The sequence below is a fragment of the Mytilus galloprovincialis genome, chromosome 4 (genome assembly GCF_965363235.1).
Source record: "Mytilus galloprovincialis chromosome 4, xbMytGall1.hap1.1, whole genome shotgun sequence".
Lineage (NCBI taxonomy): Eukaryota > Metazoa > Mollusca > Bivalvia > Mytilida > Mytilidae > Mytilus > Mytilus galloprovincialis.
In genome coordinates this window covers 102209050-102228916 of record NC_134841.1, presented here as the reverse complement: position 1 = coordinate 102228916, position 19867 = coordinate 102209050, and the positions used below count along the sequence as shown (strand labels likewise).

At 31.3% G+C, this 19867-nt stretch overlaps 1 protein-coding gene across 3 annotated transcripts in view; it reads right to left on the bottom strand.

Annotated features, from left to right (window-relative positions):
• Positions 1–19867, bottom strand: part of LOC143073657 (ras-specific guanine nucleotide-releasing factor 2-like) — a 170874-nt gene that overhangs the window by 71259 nt on the left and 79748 nt on the right. For 2 of the 3 annotated variants that reach the window (XM_076249356.1, XM_076249358.1), the window contains exons 3-7: positions 14104–14210; positions 11964–12111; positions 5072–5152; positions 3522–3775; positions 2190–2269 (exon numbers count right to left, since the gene is read on the bottom strand). In XM_076249356.1, the coding sequence (XP_076105471.1) occupies positions 2190–2269; positions 3522–3775; positions 5072–5152; positions 11964–12111; positions 14104–14210 (670 nt within the window). Of the gene's footprint in view, positions 1–2174; positions 2270–3521; positions 3776–5071; positions 5153–11963; positions 12112–14103; positions 14211–19867 lie in introns of all 3 variants that reach the window. The other variant, XM_076249357.1, reaches the window with a different exon arrangement.

The window sequence follows — 19867 nt, the reverse complement described above, 5'->3', positions numbered from 1 at the left end:
TTTTCTGGTGACTACAAACCATTACTTAGAAAGCAAAATAAATTTGGTGAAGGTAGTAGAACTAAAGAGAGCATTTCTCCACATTTTTGCTGTTTACTATAAAAAGGTTTTTGCTGTTTACTATAAAAAGGTTTTTGCTGTTTACTATAAAAAGGTTTCTAAAGCGGCAATTATATGTAGAACAGTGGTTGCTGATCAGAGATATTTATTTAAGAATTAGAAAAATTATGTACGATTCCTTATAAATGTATATACATGATATATTCTTATTATTACACTTGCATATATTTGAAGAACTTGTCACAAGAGGGTTTCATCTGAAATAAAATTTAAAAAATAAAATACTCCCACTCACCCCATTTTTTTTCAAAAATCTGGATGAAAATCTACCAATTAATTTTAGTTGGCCTTCTGGTCTCTTTTAAAAGATGATTATCTTTCAGGATTATTTTCCTAGGACAGTTTTGGTCCATTTATTTTCATTTTACATGTTGTTTTTCTTTATCTTGACAAAGTCATACATATATCACAGGTCAAAAAGAATAGCAGGGAAGAACTTTTTTTTTTATTTTGCGTAATTAGGGGACACATAATCATAACATTCTCCACAAAACTTCCCTGTCCCCCTCCTCAACATTTGACAAATATTAAGCTTTTGTGTCACTTTCAACAAATATTATATTCATTTTTGTGGTTATAGTGGCCCTCCTTCATTTATTTCTCTAACACCATAACAAAATATCTTTTTCTAGTGTTTCTCAAAGGATTCCTTTGGAGAAAACTGTCATGAATGGATTCAAATTACATAGACTATTTAACTATGACACAACAAACGTCCAGTGGCAGATCCAAGAATGTTGATAAGTGGGGGCCCACTGCCTGCCTCAGAGGGGGCCGCCTAGGTCACACTTCAGTGATTCCCTATATAATCAACCAAGTTTTTCCCAAATTCTAACTTAAGAGCTAATTTTTAACTTAAAACAACTACAATATATATACATTCAACTACACTTTTAAGTAGGTATCTATACAAAGAACATAAGACTTGGACAAGATCAGAATAAGTGGCATCCATCTCCAATATATTTATATAACAAAACTACAAGTTTGGAACAGGTATAGAAGAAGTTGTATCCATCTCCACAAAGGGCTACATTCCCAACACCAACTGTTGTACTACCGATATATAGTTTGAACATATATTTTATACAAGGGTTTCAGCAAATTGATTACTTTAGAAGCAGTAAAATCTGATAATTGTCAATTTTCAACTATATTTACTGCCAAACAAAATGTTAGCCTATCCAATCTGTAGTCATTGTTTAAACAAGCATTTATTTTAGTCACAAAAGGCTCATTTGCTTTTTTCAAAACTGCCCTTCTCGAACATGGTTGATAGCTTGATGTCGAATTATACTATTTAGTATTATGAAACTGTGGCCTTTTAACTAACCCTTCTTTTGAGGTCAAAATCAGGAAACTGAGAAAATAGCCCAAATTTTGGATTGTGTGTGAGTAGTATGGTTGCCACTACATCAAACTATCTTAAATTTATAGGTAGATAAGAAACATAAAGTCGGGTTATATGACGAGATGAGTTGAAGTCCAAAACACAGGACAATGTTTTGTCAAAATATTGTAAAATTTGACATTTTGGCTGATTTGGCCCATCATAAATACTTCCCAAACAAGACAAAAACAACAAACACACTGCTAGTCAACTTAGAAGAGCTACTGTAACTACAGAATATTATTTGAATGCCAAAGAAACATAGTTTCATTATTTTTCATCTCTTAAGGGCAACAAAAATCGACTTGAGAATTGTCCATTTTTTATCTTTGGCCTCAGTGGGGAGCTTAAAATATAACTTACATTGTATACTTTTTGAAAGTGAAAAATAAGGTTAAGAATGGAAACAGTGAATGTGTCAAAGTGACAATATCCCAACCAAAGAGCGGAAATAGGCCAAAGTCACCAATGAGTCTTCAAACAATTGAGGAAATCTATGACCAGAAGGTAGGCTTTAGCTTGATCCTTAACAATAGTGTATGCTAGTTAAACAAAAAAAGTTTATTTAATATTTAAATATGGTTTTGAAAAAGAGACCCTGATATAATATATCTGTTCAAACCATATATGTGAGCTCTACAGTTGACTGATTATAGATACTTACCGGCACTAAACTTACCTAGAACCAGAGTAGGCCAATTCTCTAATCGAGCACACAGGCCTTTCAGAAATATCTGATGTAAAAACAATAAGGTTTCACTGTGGAATAGAAAATAAAATGTTAGACAAACAGATTTTCATATAAAAGATTAAGAAAATTTACAAAAAATTCTGAAAATTTGACTTTAAAGGGCAATAACTCCTGAAGGGGTCAATTGACTATTTTGATTATATTGACTTATATTTAGAACTTACTTTGCTGAACATTTTTGCTGTTTATCTCGATCTATTATAATATTCAAGATAATAACCCAAAACTGCAAATTTCCTTAAAATTCACATTTCAGGGGCAACAGTCCAACAAGTGGGTGTCTGAACAGTCTGATAGGTGTGAAAATTTCAAGGCAAATAGATCTGACCAATTTTTTACCACATGTTAGATTTGCTCAAATGCTCTTAATGATGTAGTGTCAGGGATATTTGCAAAATACTGCATTTTACACCTATGTTCTATTTTTGGCCTTGGCAGCCATCTTAGTTGATGGGCCATGTCATCAAATACATATTTTAAACTAGATACCCTAAGGATGATTTAGACCAATATAAAAAAGAAGATCTGGTATGATTGCCAATGAGACAATTCTCCAAAAGAAACCAAATGACACAGAAATTAACAACTATAGGTCACCGTACAGCCTTCTACAATGAGTGAAGCCAATACCACATAGTCAGTTATAAAAAGCCTAGACTGACAAATGACAAGTTTTGTTTCATTTTGCCCAGTGGTTCCAGAGGAAAATACTTTTGTAAAAGTTAACTCACGCAGATGACAACAACAGATGCCTATGATGGGTGACTGATGCCAAGTGATGAGAAAAGCTCAATTGGCCCTTTTAGGCCAGGTGAGCTAAAAATTAAATGTAAGACCAAATTAATTGTTAGACAAATATTCTTTAAGATTCATGCACAATGCAAAATTTATAAATTTATTATGACAAAGTGAATTTCTTGTGTTATACAGAAATTAAAATATCCTTTGAAGAGATAGAGATATTGTCTTGTTATCTACTTATAAGTAGCTGTGCCAAGAGCACATGATACCGTACCATCATAATGTGCATTAACAATTGTTGTCAGAATATAATGAAATATTCAATAGGAATCAAATATGAAGACAGTAGAAAATATGCTATGTAGAAAAGATTGTATAAGGATATCTTTCGACAAATAAAATTTTTAAATCTTAACTGTAGAGAGAGGATAAAAATCAAATAATGCGTTAAGAATTAGAGAAGTAAGCTACAGCACATTAACTGGTTTATAATAAGGGACATTATCTACAAGACATTACCTGTTTAAAAATATGGAATTAACATCCTCATGAGATATAGGTGGTTTTTTAGATGATGCTGCCATTCTAAGAGGTCGTAAAAAACAAGTAACAAGGGTAGATAACTGTCTGTTATATTCTTCTTCACATTCCACCATATTGAAAACAATACTATTCCTTTTACGCATACTTTCTGCGTGAGGAGAGCGTATGTATAATTCAACAATCTGTTTCCATCTTCTTCTACATAACCAACCTCGGAAAAAACTCTGAACCTATAAAAAATATACAGTTTATCAACCATTAATATTGTATCTTCAAAGAAATGCTTAGGTAAAATTGAAACTGGTTTCATTAGCTTTAAACACTTGACAAGAATTGTGACTTTATGTCAAAAGTTTCTCTATCACTGAGGATTATCTCCCCTAGTTTACAGAGTTTTTTTTAGCTGTTCTTTGTAATTTTTCCTTACTTTTGTTCTACAAAGTCTGAAATTATATTAATGAACTCATCCAATGATATCTATTTTTCAAAATCTGCAATTGTATGCAGCAAATTATCTTATCTGATTTTTTTCAATTATCTATATTTTCAAAGGAATAATATCACTATTTGAAAATTGAAGTTGTCTCCCTTTTGCCAGAATACCTTAGCTGATTAACAATATACTTCTTAACTTTTAAACATCCCTTAGTACAGTAGTATCAATGCCAGTTTGGTTTATATAAAAATTAGGAGATGTGTTTATTGTATTTAATTGCCAATAATACAACTATTGAACAGAGTCCAAATAACATGGATGTTATCTACATTTACCAGTACATGTACAAAATTGCTGATGGCCTGAGAACACAGCTATTTCATAGTGCATTTCTTATAGACAATAAATTCAAATTTAAAAAATCACACCTGCTCTGGGACAAATAATAACAAAATTATAGAAACTTCTACCAGGTCTAACTCAAATTATTGACAATTCTGTGTAATGCGGATGTAAAATTCAGTTTGACATCTTTAGACATAATAAAATTTGACTTTTTTAAACTGGACCAAATCACTACTTAACATAAAGATTCATCACCCAATTTTTTTTAAAAATGTAATTTCATGCCCCTACTTAATATTTCATGCATTAAATATCAAGAAATAAATTTGGAAAGTGTATCAAATAAAAAATGCAAGTTATACAATGTTCACACTAGAGATTATATTCATACACAACAAAAACCAAAGGACGATAACTTGTCCCTGGACCTGATGCTCATCTGACAGCAAAGTTCAAGATAGCTTCCTAGCTATTATTTGAATTAGACAGATGCACCCTAAAAGAATTTTCCAGTTTGCTATAGGTTAGTGTTTTCTCATGAGAACTTCAACTTAGGACTGTAATCAAAATGAAAACGCTCCAAATGTTTTAATAGCTAGCTGCATCAAACTCCATCAATTAACCAGTAATTTAAGGTAACCTATAGCTGTTAATATCTATGTCATTTGGTCTTTTGTGGATAGTTCTCTCATTGGCAACCATATCACATCTTCTGATTTATACAGTAGATCTACTTTATACATACCTTTTTTATTTTCTTAAGCTCATCTGTTTCTTCATCCACAGAATGATTGGATACTATTCTCTCTTTCTTAAATTTCTGCAACTACACAATTACAAGTAATTATCTTAAAATTATTTGTTGATTATATAAAATAATAACTGACCTGAAAAATTTCTACAATATACATGAAATACAAAGCTTGTTATTTATCTATGATTTAAACATCACCCCAAAAATACTGGAGTCTATTAGTATTACTATGATGTTCATAACAATAAAATATGATAATTAAAAAAAATATGTTTTGATAGGACACATACCATGCTTCACTAAGCTTACAACATTCAGTGAACTGCAAAATGTGGATTTAAAGCCCTAATTTTTTTTATTGTAAATTTCAGTGCTTAAATATACATTTTCTTTTTTTCCTTTCCAAATACATTTTACTTTCAAATCAGAGTAACACATTTGATGATGTTAGCTTTTTCCGTAAATTTTAGATGATTAGCCTTATCATAAACAACATTGCAAAAACAATGCTTTAAATTCGGTTGCATTATTATCGTTCCTTGTTACTGTATCATATGCCCAAAAGCAACCGATGTATTTCTCATTTAACTGCAAATTGAAAAGAAATCCTTCTAATGTACCAGTTGACATATAATTACAGTGTAAAATTTACTATAGTCTTGAATATTTTTTTCTATTACTCAGCATACAGGTCTGCTAGAAATAACATTTATTGTAGAACATGTTCTTTGATAGCTACTGTAGAATTTATTAACAACTTGTATAGATTCAGGAAGATTTAATGCTTGACATATTGTATAGCCACCCGCTGTCTATTGTTGAAGACTGTATGTTGCCCTTTTATAGTCTTTCAGGTATATTTGTCATTGCTAGCTCATTGACATACACCCCAGAGCTCTTTTTATTCATAATCTTTAATACCACCAGTAAGTGTTTATTTTATGTTGTGACATTACCATCGAAAGTTTACACAAGTCAACAGCAATGTTAATGTATGTATCAATAAACAGTATACACAGAACAAAATCTATATATTGTGAATTATTTCCTCTGATTTAGTCATAATTACTCCAAATCACAAATCCAATCTATATGAAGTGTTATATGTCAACAATATTGGCTATAACACTTGACGTCATATGGATTAAGTTTCAATAACAGATTATAAATAGGTGCTGTTTTCATCAAGTTTCATAAATTGCTTCCAGCCAATCTATTTCAAATAAAAAGAAAACATCTAGTAGCACAAATAGACTTGAAGTTCAACTATCATTCCCAGTCTAATCTCATATAATGCAAAACTTTTGTCAACAAAATTAGTGTAAACCTGATCTGTAAATTATCGTTATAAAAAAAGAACTGCTACAAATCTGTAGTCTTTACAAAAAAATAATCTAGACAATACAATTTTCATGAAAGTTGTAAATTTGTGAAATCCAAATTGGAAACTTAGGGACTTCCTTCTGTGAAAGTTGGTTAAGGTTCAGCTTTCAATGATTCTATATACTTGTACAAAATATAGTTATCTTACTACTCATGATAAGTAAATGAGAAAATTCAGCAGTCACTGAACCATAAAATGGAGTCAAGGACAATGAACAGTAATTTCAGAAATTGAATATAAGGCATCTGTATACAGGGTTAGAAGTATCAAGGTCTTCTACCTTCTGAACTATTAAGCTTTCAACAAACAATTTTGCTGACAGAATTAGCATCCCTTTGTCTCACTTTTCTGAAAAAAATAATCCAAACTAAATCAATATCTGTGAATATAAGGCAATACAATCAAGACAACTACTGTGATAGAATTCAGAAGAACACACATTATATTTCAACTGTTATACCAGGCTTTGACAAATGCCATTCTAATGCAACATCGTTTGTAACGTTCATTTTGATTGGATAACGTCATTATTTTTCATGGCATCATATTGACAATTGATGCTATGAAAATTAATGTACTTGCAAGCACAGACAAGGTATGACAGATTTTAAATGCATGTTTTAACATTGTTTTCTGTCAGTTTCATTAGAATGGAGAAAACAATATCGTATTTCAAGCTCTGACGGCATCAATTGGTGATTTGATGGTAACAAATACAATGACAAATCTCAATGTCATGTGATGATTTTGACTGAAACCAATGTCATGTGACTTCAATGACAGACATTAATGTTAGTGATGACAATTACAAATACCAATGTCATGTGAGGACAATGACATACCACAATGTCATATGATGGCCATGACAAACCTCATAGTACCGGGTAATGTAATGACAATGACAAACCACAATGTCATATGAGGACAATGACAAACATCAATGTCATCTGATGGCCATGACAAACCTCATTGCATTGTAATGGCAATGACAAACCACAATGTCATGTGATGGCAATAACAAACATCAAAGTCATGTGAAAGCTATGCAAATTTTTATGCCATGTGATGGCAATGACAGTCCACAATGGCATGTGATGGCCATGACAAATCTCATTGTATTGTAATGGCAATGACAAACCACAATGTTATGTGATGGCAATAACAAACATCAATGTCATGTGATGGCAATAACAAACATCAATGTCATATGATGGCAATGACAAACCACAATGTCATGTGATGACAATAACAAACAGCAATGTCATGTAATGGCAATGACAAACCACAATGTCATGTGATGGCAATAACAAACATCAATGTCATGTGATGGCAATAACAAACATCAATGTCATGTGATGGCAATGACAAACCACAATGTCATATGATGGCCATCACAAACCTCATTGTAATGTAATGGCAATGACAAACCACAATGTCATGTGATGGCAATAACAAACATCAATGTCATGTGAAGGCAATAACAAACATCAATGTCATGTGATGGCAATGACAAACATCAATGTCATCTGATGGCCATTACAAACCTCATTGTAATGTAATGGTAATGACAAACCACAATGTCATGTGATGACAATAACAAACATCAATGTCATGTGATGGCAATAACAAACATCTATGTCATGTGATGGCAGTAACAAAAATCATTGTATTGTAATGGAAATAACAAACCACAATGTCATGTGATGGCAATAACAAACATCACTGTCATGTAATGGCAATGATAAACATCAATGTCATGTGATGGCAATAACAAACATCTATGTCATGTGATGGCAATAACAAAAATCATTGTATTGTAATGGCAATGACAAACCACAATGTCATGTGATGACAATAACAAACATCAATGTTATGTGATGGCAATAACAAACATCAATGTCATGTGATGGCAATAACAAAAATCATTGTATTGTAATGGCAATGACAAACCACAATGTCATGTGATGGCAATAACAAACATCACTGTCATGTGATGGCAATGACAAACCACAATGTCATGTGATGGCAATAGCAAACATCAATGTCATGTGATAGCAATGACAAACATCAATGTCATGTGATGGCAATAACAAACATCATTGTAATGTGATGTCAATGACAAACCACAATGTCATGGGATGGCAATGACAAACCTCATTGTAATGTGATGGCAATTACAAACCACAATGTCATGGGATGGCAATGACAAGGATCAATGTCATGTGGAGGTAATAACAAACATCAATGTCATGTGATGACAATAACAAACATCAATGTCATGTGATGTCAATAACAAACATCAATGTCATGTGATGGCAATAACAAAAATCATTGTATTGTAATGGCAAAGACAAACCACAATGTCATGTGATGGCAATAACAAACATCACTGTCATGTGATGGCAATGACAAACCACAATGTCATGTGATAGTAATAGCAAACATCAATGTCATGTGATAGCAATGACAAACATCAATGTCATGTGATGGCAATAACAAACATCATTGTAATGTGATGGCAACTACAAACCACAATGTCATGGGATGGCAATGACAAGGATCAATGTCATGTGGAGGTAATAACAAACATCAATGTCATGTGATGGCAATGACAAACCACAATGTCATGTGATGGCAATAACAAACATCAATGTCATGTGATGGCAATAACAAACATCAATGTCATGTGAAAGCTATGCAAATGTTAATGCCATGTGATGAAGCTGGCAAATACAAATGCCATGTGATGGCAATAACAACCATCAATGTAAAGTGATGGTAATAGTCTTGTAACCTTTTGAGTCAAGTGATATCTGTCCTTAGCAGAGGTTTTCTGAATAAATAGCTCAAAATCAACCTACTCAATATTTGGATACTGCTCACTGAGAATTATCAACAAATTTCATATACAACAGATTTTATATTAGAAATATCAGCATATGCCAATAAAGTTTGTGCTGGGATTTCCATATCATTTATAAAGTTTGTGCTGGGATTCCCATATCATTTATAAAGATTGTGCTGGGATTCCCATATCATTTATAAAGATTGTGCTGGGATTCCCATATCATTTATAAAGTTTGTGCTGGGATTCCCATATCATTTATAAAGTTGAAGTGGGATTCCCATATCATTTATGAAGTTGAAGTGGGATTCCCATATCATTTATAAAGCCTGTGCTGGGATTCCCATATCATTTATAAAGCCTGTGCTGGGATTCCCATATCATTTATACACAGGGATTCTCATATCATTTATAAAGTTGAAGTGGGATAAGTGTTAAGCAACCAACAATCAATCATATTAAGCTGTGATAGATGTTAATTTCCCTTAATTATTTCTGCTAAGTTATGAATTAGGACCTTATTAAGTTGTCTGCTAGAAGAAAAAATCACATGATGAGTTGAACTTAAATAAATGACTATGCTGTCATATGATAAGTACAATTTCCTTGTTTTTGGACAAGACAATCTTCTGCGGCTTATCATAATATCAATATCTATGTGACACTGTAACAATTTATGTACTATGGCGTTTTATTACATTAAACTAATATGATATTGTATCAAAATCAGTTAAAGTGGAGATTATCATCAATTCCTCATTTCTGGACAATAAAAATAAATCAATATAGGAAATAAATCTTTTAATCAAGATTGAATCCTTAACATGTTGAGAGCAATACTCTTTCTGTTAGACAAAACAGTTACTTTGATATCAGATGGGTTTTATTAGGGAAATGACATCAGAATGGAATTACAAATACAGTGAGCTCTAGGGGTAATCATCATTAAGACGGCAAACAAACAACACAAAAACTAGATGACATCTTCAGGTCAAAATAGTCTTCTAAAACACATGCCTTCATTATATGTCAAGCTTTTTACAGTACATAAAGATTGTAAATAAATTCAAAAGATGTAAATTATAATGTCCATATTTCAGATCCTTTAGACTGCTTTTCTGAGAAAATTTTCATCTTAATTTATGTGTTGGAGTTAACTAAAGTTCTCGGGTTATCTAAGTTTAGGTTTTATCCTATATGTTGCAGACAGTTTAATTGTTTTGAAATAACACTTTGAAAAAATAAGGTTTCATTTGTCTCATTTCAAATACTTCTTTGCGCAAAATTAGTTTTTAATCATCAGAAAAGCCTATATTGATGTGAACTAGCATCAGAACACATGCCTTTATATTTGTTCACCTTCTAGGTATTACATCATATACCTCCAAGTCGTTTATTAGATTTACAAACTGCAATTTGCTAAAATAATCACACTAAAATTGTTAAAAAAATTGTAAGATTTGAGGCACTTAACTCAAATGTATTTTAAAACTTATCAAATTTGCAAAGTTAAATACTGAATCTATTTTCAATGTCAATATTACATTGGGATTTTAGTTAAAATAATTCATTTCCATGGGTTATGCAGCAGTTAAATTACAGAAAAATTATACTAGTACACAAAACACTTACTGCTAACCTGAAACACGCTAAGGAGTGCAATTTTCATATATTATATAATATATATATTCACAGTGTCTCTGTTACTCCATTACATGTTATTAAGAAATAACATACAAAATGTGGTGCACATTTCAAAATAACTTGCTATGCAAGTTATTCAGTGTGCACCACATTTTTTATATTATTTCTTCATAGACAGAAAAAATATTACAGTCATTCCTTATTATTTAATTCTATGCTGAGTAAATCATGAAAAAAACGTTGTTGAAGTCACTGCCAATTGATAAAATTATGTTTATGAGCTGATAGACAAAACACTGTCAGCCAATCAGAAGACGTGTTACATCCAAAATTAAATTATTATTATTTGGCCATAATGATTTTTAAATAGGACTAGCTATTCCTAATTTCCGGAAAATTTTCCTAATAATTTCAAAGTTTGTTTTATAAAATATTTTATGTAGAAGTTTTTAACAAAGGGATAAATAAAGTCATCAAATCTCATTTTTGTATCTTTTATGAATTTATGGTTAGCAAGGTACACTAGCTGTCAAATGATGGATGACAACAAATTAGTCCCTATCCATAAATAAAGATCACAACCAACATTCTATAAAAAGTAAAGACTTCTTGGTTCACTCAGTAGGGTCATGGACTTGCTTAAAGTACAAATCATTATAGGACATTTAAGATTAATTGATTACTGTTTGCTTTATGCCCAGTGACAAATCTTTCATGCTTGCTCAGTATGACAAATAATCCCTATGAGGACATCCAATGTAACCATGTGACATACAATGAAACCATGTGACACCCAATGTAATCATGTGACACCAATGTAACCATATGACACCAAATGTAACCATGACACACCCAATGAAACCATGACCACCCAATGAAACCATGACACACCCAATGAAACCATGACACACCAAATGTAACCATGTGACACCCAATGAACCATGACACACTGAATGATACCATGACACACCCAATGTAACCATGTGATACTTAAAGCAGCTGAGACTCACCTCTGTCCTAATTTTTTTAACCTCCTGACCGAGTTCTTCAGTCTGTTGGACATACTGCCATTTTGACTGTCTTTCACTGTCAAGGATCTGTAGGAGGTGGAGATGTTTCTGCTCCAACTCTTCTTTTTGTTCCAATACTTTACTATATCTGAAAATATAATTTCACATTTAACTTTTTTTGAAAGTTGGGATTGATATTCTAAAATTCAGGAAATAATTTGAAACTTAAATTAGGAATGTATCTCCCTAATGCATATATCCTAATACTGTCACAGTTTGGTTGGAAATTTGGTCTTGTTTGGTTTTAATACCCTTAATGTTAGTACTAGGTTTTGGATTTGCCAATATTATCGCCTAGAGTCATTCTTTACTTTTTTACTAGAGGCCTGTGTTTTTTACTTTAATATTTTGTCATGAAAGTAATAGACATTATTACAAATTATGTCATGAAAGTAATAGACATTATTATAAATTATGTCATGAAAGTAATAGACATTATTATAAATTATGTCATGAAAGTAATAGACATTATTATAAATTATGTCATGAAAGTAATAGACATTATTATAAATTATGTCATGAAAGTAATAGACATTATTATAAATTATGTCATGAAAGTAATAGACATTATTACAAATTATGTCATGAAAGTAATAGACATTATTATAAATTAGGTCATTAGTTATAGTTTTCTCAATTGAATCGTTCATATTTTTCATGTCTTGGCCTATTCGGTATGGGTTTTCTCATTGTTGAAGGCTGTATTGTTGCCTTTATTTGCTTACAACCACTTCATTTGAACTTTGGTGGATAGTTTTGTCATTGGCAATGATACCTCATCTCCTCACTTTTATATTTGATGACTAAACATGAAATGACACCTAATTCACTAGTTATTGTATATAATTTGTTGGTAAAACCTAACACCTGTTTCAGACTTCAATTCAAATCAGTAGCAAAAAATGTGTCAATTAGGCAAAGAATTCCACTCAAACAGCTGTTATGTACTGTCTTAAAATACTAGTGAGGTGCAAGTCATTGCTCAAGAACAACAATAAATTGTTCCTTTGATATTTTTAAGTGCATGCAGGCATATTGTGTCATGAATACATGCATTATATAATCCTTTTTTTTTCATTAGTGATGTTGACTGCCCCACAGAGATGTAGCACAAACCAATTAAAATGCAATAATGACTTGTTAAGTACACAATTTAGTGCACTTCATACTTTGTTTTGTAGTATTTACCATGTGTTGCATATAAATAACACACAATGCATAGCATAAACCGTAACTGTTTTGTAGGGTCAAAGATTGAAATAATAATATATGTACTCACAGTGCCCTTTTGTCACTCTGTTTTTAGTAAACTCACAGTGCCCTTTTAACATTGTCACTCTGTTTTAAGTATACTCACGGTGCCCTTTTGACATTGTCACTCTGTTCTAAAGTATACTCACGGTGCCCTTTTAACATTGTCACTCTGTTTTAAGTATACTCACGGTGCCCTTTTGACATTGTCACTCTGTTCTAAAGTATACTCACGGTGCCCTTTTAACATTGTCACTCTGATTTTAGTATACTCACGGTGCCCTTTCAACATTGTCACTCAGTTTTTAGTATACTCACAGTGCCCTTTTAACATTGTCACTCAGTTTTTAGTATACTCACAGTGCCCTTTTAACATTGTCAATCTGTTTTTAGTATACTCTCAGTGCCCTTTTAACATTGTCACTCTGTTTTTAGTATACTCAATGTGCCCTTTTAACATTGTCAATCTATTTTTAGTATACTCATGGTCCCCTTTTAACATTGTCAATCTATTTTTAGTATACTCATGGTCCCCTTTTAACATTGTCACTCTGTTTTTAGTATACTCTTGGTCCCCTTTTAACATTGTCAATCTATTTTTAGTATACTCACAGTGCCCTTTTAACATTGTCACTTTGTTTTTAGTATACTCACGGTGCCCTTTTAACATTGTCAATCTGTGATCTGTTTTGAGTATACTCATGGTGCCCTTTTAACATTGTCAATCTGTTTTTAGTATACTCATGGTGCCCTTTTAACATTGTCACTCTGTTTTGAGTATACTCATGGTGCCCTTTTAACATTGTCAATCTGTTTTTAGTATACTCACGGTGCCCTTTTAACATTGTCAATCCATGCATTGCACTCGGCTTCTGTATCTGTCCGCAGATCATAATGTCTCTGGCCTTCATTCTTGTAAGTTATTGTAAAGCAATACTGAAAAAAAAAATAAAAATATCTTTAATTTAATTTAATTTGAAAGTTGTTACCCATGAAATAAAAGTAAACTAAATTTTCTTAACTGTGTGAAGGGATTGCTTCCCTTGATTAGTAAATACCTTGACAGCCCTATCCAGTTGAGCTAGGGCAGTACTTCTATAGCTCAGTTGGTTAGAGCACTGATCATGACCAGAGAGATACTGGGCTTTAGTCCCAGAGGAAACAATGTAATTTTTTAGTGAGAATCATGCTTTCCAGTTACATTTGGTGCCCAACTAAAAAATCCCATGGTGGTTAAAAGAGAATTATTTTAAGTTATGGTTTTTATTGAGAAGAGTCATAATTCTATCTCTGGTAACTGATATGTTGTTCTTTTATGGTTTTTATTGTGAAGAGTCATAATTCTATCTCTGGTAGCTGATATGTTAATTGTTCTCTCATGGTTTTTATTGTGAAGAGTCATAATTCTATCTCTGGTAACTGATATGTTGTTCTTTCAAGGTTTTTATTGTGAAGAGTCATAATTCTATCTCTGGTAGCTGATATGTTAATTGTTCTCTCATGGTTTTTATTGTGAAGAGTCATAATTCTATCTCTGGTAACTGATATGTTGTTCTCTCATGGTTTTTATTGTGAAGAGTCATAATTCTATCTCTGGTAGCTGATATGTTAATTGTTCTCTCATGGTTTTTATTGTGAAGAGTCATAATTCTATCTCTGGTAAGTGATATGTTGTTCTTTCATGGTTTTTATTGTGAAGAGTCATAATTCTATCTCTGGTAATCATGGTAACTGTTATGTTGTTCTTTCATGGTTTTTAAATTATCTTCTGGTTTTGCATCAGATACATTTCTCTATTAACAATTTTGCTGCTAGTGTATTAGGCTCATATTTCTGTGTGCTCTAGATGAGAAACAATACTGTTTGTTCAAAAGTTAATTACTTAATTACAATGTTGAAAGTAACTATGCATATATATCTAAAATTCATCACAATTAAAAACTACATTTGTCCATCAAAGGGTTTAAATCAAAGGTAAATAGCAATTCTATACAGATCTATTTTAAGATAAATAATTACACTGGAAATTAGGTTAATACATTGCTATAACTGTAACATAATCACCCAAGTAGACTTAAAACTTTTTATTTACCATACTGAGCAGTCGAACAATGGGGGAAAATCCAGAGAGAAAAAATATATCATCTATTAGTTGGCAGACTATTTAAAGTCTGGTGTCACAAAGGTACTTATGTTGTATCAAGGGAAAGCATGGAGAATACAGCTATGAATTTAAAGTTGACGTCGATGTACTTTTTACGTATAAAACTTCCCTTGATACACTATATCAAATAACAATCATTTACGATCCAGATCAAATAACAATCATTTAGATCGGGAGACTTTAATTCAGTCGGTCTAAACCTGCTCGTTCATTTCCATGGTTATTGCCTCAATATTTAAATATTTATCTCAATTGTACTTTGTTGATTATAGGAGCTCTGATGATAAAGTTGTATTGCTACTACAGTGATGTGTTTTGTTTGCCAAGAGTCATTGCTTTTACATCATTGTCAATTGTATAATGGTTCAAGTGGCAACTTAGGAACATATGTAATTTTCCGTCTCTTAATCAAATTTGTATACAGAATAAATTGAGTTGTTGTACTTCTGCCAATAAGAAATAACTTGTTGCTCAATAATTCTAATTTAGAGTCCATTAAATTGATTCTAATTCCAAAAGAAGACTGATCAAGCCATTATACAAGCTCTCTGATAAATTTGGAAAATAAATAATATTTGTTCACCAAAAAATCAATGAATTCTTCTTACAGAATTTTTTCAGTGCTAATTCAGTAACATAAATCGGCAGTAAATCAAGAAAGTAGTGCAGTACCTTAAGGAAGGATTAGACGTGTTTGTCATTCCCAGTATTTAGTTTGAGGGGATTTCGTAATGCTGATTGAAACACTGATCCTTGTATAATGGATTCTATCATAGAATTGGGTAAACATGCTAAGCTTCTTACAAATCAAATCGATAAAAAAAAAAGCAAATATTAATTTAAATTAATTTTGAAAACTACTTGATAATTTCTTTGATATTTATTCAATTTCTATAATATTCATTCAATTTCTTTGATATTTATTCAATTTCTTTGACATTTATTCAATTTCTAAGAATTCTATTCAAAGTCCTATATTTTTGCTAATAAAAGATCTACTAATTACATTTTTCTAGATTTTCTATTTATAATGAACCAGTATCAGAGCACTTTCACACAAGAAATGTCATTTTTACATACATTAGATACTTCATAAATTGGTACATTGGATAAATGCCAATTTTCTAGATAAGGGTACATTATACACATCAGGAACTTTATAACCCAATAATTGACACCTTACAGGATAGTATTAATACTAGAAAACTTCAAACCCTCTTACCAAAAGGGACCTAAAGTTCTCCTAAGATCAAATTTGCCTGAAGGAGTTGGAACCTTTACTTCTTGGTCATTTCTTCGCTCATGGAAGAAGAATTTAATAATGGGTCTGCATAAAAACTAATTTTCGTAAGCAAATTAATATATATACATATACTATCCAAATAGGTAAAGCTTGAGCGTTCTATTCTAAGAAAACATCAACAATATTAAAAAATGACATGAAAATAGTAAGATAAAGGACTTAAAAAAACGCAAAAAAGTATCTCAAAAATTAATATTGTTTGCAGCATATTATAAATCCTGCCACATCCAAAGCACTGAGTAAGGAGCTAATGAAACCCTTGGGGTCTAGCTGTTCACCAGCAAATAAAAAAATCCCAGCAGTTCACCAACAGATAACAACACAACATGTGATAATTAAGTGTCAAGTTTTAACATATGTCTCATTGATGAAATGATTTCAGAACAAAAATTACACTTCAAGCACTTAGCAAGCTACTTTTATGAATTATTAAGCCCACAGAACAGTAACATCACTCAAATCAATAAAGTAACAGTCATCCATATAAATGTTGCTTATTATATTTCATATTTAGCATATTTATACTTTAGACTATCAGTTTTTATTTGTAACCTTTAATAGAAACATTATTAATTTTTAATAGCTGATTTTGCCAAAAGAAATCATTTTCACATTTTGAGTATTTGATATTTCAAGCTTAGTTGAAGTCTAGCCAATCTGACCTGTATTTAAGGACAGGTTATGTGTTGAATACTGGTAAATTATTGTTAATATTGGATAATTTCTTAGAAACCATAGAAATTATCATAGTAAAGAGTTTTTGATGATAGTTGATATATTTTGCATTATTGTCACAAGATAAGTTATCAACAGAGATGTTGACTGATCATTGGGTTTAAACTGATACACCAGAACATCTTTTGGGAAAAAGTTGTGTTCAATCCCATTTGTGAGTTGTCAAATAGTCAAGACTCCATGTAATTTCACCCTTTTAATGACTTTCCTGAAATTGTAGAAATTGAAATAATAGATTGTTTTATCAAAATATGTAGATTCTCCAAATCAGAGACCGTTTACCTTTCATTTATAGTCACAAATAATAGTTTTTTTTGTGTTTTTTTCCCCATATATTGGATATGATATTAAGTTCAAAGAATTTACTTATAGGTTTAAGGTTTAAGACCTTATATACCAATACCCCTTTTATATGATTAAAATCACTTTTTAATTTTTTTTTAGTTTATCATTTTACTGAATTTATTCTTAGAAGTATTCACGTAACTAATGCAATGCAGATAAGGTCATATTTTAAAAATTATTTCAATTTTATACATTTAAAATCCTGCATACTTAAAAGGACATAATCTATCCTAACTATTTCTAACATGTAATTTGAATCTTCTGATACATTCATCCAAAAAAGACGTTGATTTCTGGTGATTATGTGACAATTAAGTGTCTACATGACAAAGGATGGCCATGGCAAGAAGTTGATTTGTAAACAGTATCTTTCCACAAGATTTCATCTATTTTTAATGAGGATGGCTTTTTTCTAAGGATGTCTTTGTTTCATCTCCACCGATTTACAATTCCCTGTAATCGATAAAGCTTTCCTCCGATAGCTTCCAGCCAGTCACATCATTAATAAAGACTCAAGTTGTCTTCCTTCTTCCAATTAAGACAAATGACTGTATACCTGTTTTACAAAGTGTTAATTACAGGGAACCAGAAACTCATGTTGTAATTGATCATTTCTGTTATCTCCGACAGAAAACATTATGTATTACATAACAATGTGCAATCTACACTTAAAAGTATCATACTATTTCACTGACTAACATTTTTTTTTAAATATATCTTTCCATATTCACTTCTCCAGGATGATTGTATATCTTAATTGTCTAAAGGTTTATGTGCATGCATATTGTATTAATGATGAAAATTATTGACCTGTTTCAAATATACATTGAGTAATTATTTTTAATTTCATAGACATTTATTAATGTACATTCAGTAATTATTTTTGATTTCATAGATGTTTATTAATGTACATTAAATATTTATCTTGAATCATAATGATCATGAAATATATATGCATATTAATTATTCATCAAGTAATTTTAGTAATCATACATAAAGCTACAATAAATTTATTATGAATGGCTGGACAAATCAATTAAATGCATATATATGATTTTATAGAATCACAATCAAAATTTGTCCCCTGACAATACTTTAACAAATATACTAACAAACACATTTTTGCAACAGAAGGTTGTCAGCTCGCTTTAACATGATCAGTGTTAATAATTGTATTTTATTTAACTATATCCAGTCCACTCTGTAATTTTTATATGACGATTAGTGAAAAGAGGGGTGGAAAGAACTTTTTCGGGATGGTAAAGGGATTTTGCCTTGTGATTTTTGGGGGAATTCAGGATTCACATATATAGAGACTCAGGAAATAGTAATTTTTTCGAGATATGGGAAAGAATGCTTTACTGTACATTGAATAAACGTCTGTACTGCTGCAGAAAAAGGTACTAAAAACAAGCTAGATTGCAGAAAAGGTACTAAAAACAAGCTAGATTACAGAAAAGGTACTAAAAACAAGCTAGATTACAGAAAAGGTACTAAAAACAAGCTAGATTCCAGAAAAAGGTACTAAAAACAAGCTAGATTACAGAAAAGGTACTAAAAACAAGCTAGATTACAGAAAAGGTACTAAAAACAAGCTAGATTGCAGAAAAAGGTACTAAAAACAAGCTAGATTACAGAAAAGGTACTCAAAACAAGCTAGATTGCAGAAAAAGGTACTAAAAACAAGCTAGATTACAGAAAAGGTACTAAAAACAAGCTAGATTGCAGAAAAAGGTACTAAAAACAAGCTAGATTACAGAAAAGGTACTAAAAACAAGCTAGATTGCAGAAAACACACTTTTAATAAACTGTTGACACATAGATAGATATGTAACTCATTTTACAATTTGGATAATATAATGGCAATATCTAAATAAGAAAACTAGGTAAATCATTAAAAATCCATGAACCATGACTGGGGGGTAAATAATCTTCACAAAAAACCATGACTGGGGGGTAAATAATCTCCACAAAAAAACATGACTGGGGGGTAAATAATCTCCACAAAAAAACCATGACTGGGGGGTAAATAATCTCCACAAAAAA